The sequence below is a fragment of the Mandrillus leucophaeus genome, unplaced genomic scaffold, assembly GCF_000951045.1.
Source record: "Mandrillus leucophaeus isolate KB7577 unplaced genomic scaffold, Mleu.le_1.0 Scaffold137, whole genome shotgun sequence".
NCBI lineage: Eukaryota > Metazoa > Chordata > Mammalia > Primates > Cercopithecidae > Mandrillus > Mandrillus leucophaeus.
Window position 1 is genome coordinate 1,522,014 of NW_012101332.1, and position 3,468 is coordinate 1,525,481.

The following is a 3,468-nucleotide window of genomic DNA, read 5'->3' on the forward strand; positions in this document are numbered from 1 at the left end:
ACTCACCTCCTCTGGAATCTGAAAGAAGCAAGAGCAAGGGGCGTCGGGGCAGGGGAGGGATGGCCGCCGCTCAGGGTCCCTTCCTTCCCTGCCTTTCCTCACCTCTCTGCCCTCTCCCTCCTTCTTCGTCCTATTAGACCCTTATTGAACCTTTGCCCCGCAGTCCCCGACCCAGGCCCTCGCCGACCCCTCCTCAACCCTTCCTTCCCCATCTGCGCTCTCAGCGCCTCTCTGTCTCCTTTGTCCCCTCTGGCCCTTCTAACCTCCAGTCTCTCTCTGTCCCTAACCTCGCCCCTCAGTCTGTCCCTGAGCCCCTCTCTCTCATTCCCTTAGCTCCCTCTCCCCCTCTGAGACCTGGCCCCCAGCCCTACTCGCCCCCTACTCCCCTCCCGCGCCGTCCCTCCTCGGCCCCGCTCCTCCACTCCTCTCCGATCCCCCTCAGCCCCACCCCTCTACCACTCCCCTCCTCCCCCTTGGCCCCGCCCTCCACACCTCCCCTCTTCTTCTTGGCCCCGCCCCTCCATGCCTCCCCTGCTCCTTGGCCCCGCCCCTCTATCCTCCGGGTTCCCTCGAGCCTCAGCTCTACCGAGGACCTCACCTGGAACACGTGGAAGCCCACGGTGAGGTAAGTGAGGCCCTTGGCTCTCAGGCGCCGTCGGTTGCGCTGGGTGAGGGACAGAAGGACCGTGCACTTGGGCGTGCGGCCCCCCCGCGCTGGGCCCCACGCCCCTGAAGCCCCCCAACCCCCCCAGGGCCCTTCCTCATCCTCGTCTTCCTCCTCGTCGGGTTCCAGCAGCGTTAAACGGAACTGAGGATTGGTCCAGAAGGTTTCTAGGGGAGGAGGAAGAAAGGGGGTTTCCCAGCCGGCCACAGCGCCCCCCACCCCGGCAAGCCTCTCAGGGCCCCTCAGGCCTCACCAGCACTCGGCTGGCTCCCGCCGGAGTTGAAGCCGCGCACCCAGCGGCCTTGGAAGGTGTGGACGTGCCAGCCGCCCCACTCCGGGCTGGGGCCCAGCACCTCCGGGCTCAGCGAGCAGATCTGCACCGTGTCGAAGTGAAGGAGGAAGTCCCGCAGCTCCATCCTGCATGGTGGCCCAGTCAGACCTTGCCCCGCCCCACCTCGAGGGGGTCCCAAGATCCCGGAAATGACTCCCAGATCCCAAAGCCTCCCACATTTCTTAAATATTGCCAAATACCCTTCAGGTTCCAGAAATGACCCCCAAATAGCTGGGCCTCTAGCTCCCCCAAATTCCTCCAGGTCCTCAGACACCCCACAAATCGCGATTCACAAGCTGCCCCCAAATATGTTAAATTGCCACCAAGCCCCAAAGAGCAAGACCCTTAGACTCTGAATTACCAACAAGTATCCTTCAGCCCCTCAGCATTGCCAAATCTCAAGAAATGCCCCAAATAACACCAAGCCTTCTTCCATTGCCCTAAGTACTATACCCTCCACAGATAACTATGCCTTCAAATTCCCCTAACATTACTACTTTTTTTAGCCCACTCCAATCAGTGGCACTCTAATATTACTACCAATTCTTCCTTGACTTCCCAAAATGGAACCTGGCCCCAAAATTACCACCGATGTACACAGTTTCTCCTTATCAGGACCCATCCTTCCATTGGGGCTCGCCCCTCCCTGAGCCCCCTGGCACGGAGACCCTCCCAGAGGCACAGCTGGGACCCTGATGAACTGACCAGAACTCGCCATCCTCCTTTTTCACCAGCAGGGCATCGCGGCACTCGGTGGGGAGTGCGTCCCAGCGTGGGCAGCTGGAGAGACTGCAGTGTGAGGGGCGGGCAGGTGGGGTCCAGCCCCACACCCACCCCAGACCCATCCCACCTGTCGCTCCAGGCCCCGGTCCACTCCACGCGGCCCCATGGGTTCCGCAGCCGTAGCAGCCGCACCTTGGTGAAGCCCAGGAACACCTGGGGCAGCATCGTCAGTGGGGATGATGCCTGGACATGGCCTGCCACCCCACCCATGGGGGACACTCACCTTGTGGGTGCCCGTGACGGAATACGCGTGTCCCTTCACCAGGCCTTCTTCTGTGCGGTACTCGCCCCGATCACTCTGGGCAGGGGATGGGATGGTGAGGCTGAGGTGGGGGACAGGAGGGCAGCTGCTCCTCCCTGCCCCCAACCTCCTGCCACCAAGGCAGGAGCCAACCAGAGCACTGAACTGAATGGCACACAGCTCAGAGACCATGTCAGGGTTAGTGACTGAAGGCAACAGAGAAAAGGAGAGGAAGGGAGATGGAAATGAGACAAAAGGAGAGGTACAGGCTCATGCCTGTAATCCCAGCACTTAGGGAGGTTGAGGTGGAAGGACTGCTTGAGGCCAGGAGTCCAAGACCAGCCTGGACAACATAGCAAGACCCCCAAGTCTACAAAAAGTTTAAAAATTCGATAGGCATGGTGGTGCTCACCAATGGTCCCAGCTATTCCGGAAGCTGAGGCAGGAGGATCCCTTGAGCCCACAGGTCAAGGCTATAGTGAGCTATGATGACACTACTGCACTCCAACGTGGGTGACAGAGTGAGATGAGACCCTGTCTCCAAAAACAAAAACAAACAAAACAGATGGAAAGAGGGCCTGGAGTGGTGGCTCACACCTGTAATCCCAGCACTCTGGGAGGCCGAGGCGGGTGGATCACGAGGTCAGGAGATTGAGACCATTCCAGCTAACACGATGAAACCCCATCTCTACTAAAACTACAAAAAATTAGCTGGGCATGGTGGCACGTGCCTGTAGTCCCAGCTACTTGGGAGGCTGAAGCAGGAAAATTGCTGAACTCAGGAGGCGGAGGTTGCAGTGAGCCAAGATTGTGCCACTGCACTCCAGCCTGGGTGACACAGAAAGATTCCATCTCAAAACAAAAAAAAATAGATGGAAAGAGGAGACAGACAGAGACATAGAGACAAAGAAAGATACAGAAGAGAGAGACAGACACAAAAGAAAAAGAGAAGCAGTAACTCAGTAGAGGTTTAAGTAAATTAATGAGTGAAGGAGTTAGACTAACTCAATGAATGAATGAGTGTGTCATGAGGTCACAGATGAACACATGACCCAAGCTAAGCCCACGAGAATCAATCCTGGGACTTTTACTGAAATTCTCAGAAAGAGGCACTCTTTTTTTTTTTTTTTTTTTTAAATAACCCCTGGGGTGGTAGGAGATACCTGCAGCTATGGGGGACCCTTTTGTGCCCATGAGGGGAGAGCCTGGCTGAGAGTGACACTAACGCAGAACGGGAAATAAACAAACATAGTTGCAACACCCTCAGCATCTGGATCCAGCTGTGCCTGAAGCCCCTGATTCATGAGAGCAAATGAATTTATTTTTGACTAGTTAGATTTATGAGCGAGCCGGCCGGGCGCGGTGGCTCAAGCCTGTAATCCCAGCACTTTGGGAGGCCGAGACGGGCGGATCACGGGGTCAGGAGATCGAGACCACCCTGGCTAACAC

At 57.1% G+C, this 3,468-nt stretch overlaps 1 protein-coding gene across 1 annotated transcript in view; it reads right to left on the minus strand.

Moving 5' to 3' along the window:
• Positions 1 to 3,468, minus strand: part of CAPN12 (calpain 12) — a 28,001-nt gene that overhangs the window by 6,166 nt on the left and 18,367 nt on the right. Inside the window, exons 5-9 of the mRNA XM_011973405.1 lie at positions 2,002 to 2,076; positions 1,846 to 1,931; positions 1,701 to 1,775; positions 918 to 1,081; positions 599 to 831 (exon numbers count right to left, since the gene is read on the minus strand). Coding sequence (XP_011828795.1) covers positions 599 to 831; positions 918 to 1,081; positions 1,701 to 1,775; positions 1,846 to 1,931; positions 2,002 to 2,076 — 633 coding nt within the window. The remainder of the gene's footprint in view (positions 1 to 598; positions 832 to 917; positions 1,082 to 1,700; positions 1,776 to 1,845; positions 1,932 to 2,001; positions 2,077 to 3,468) is intronic.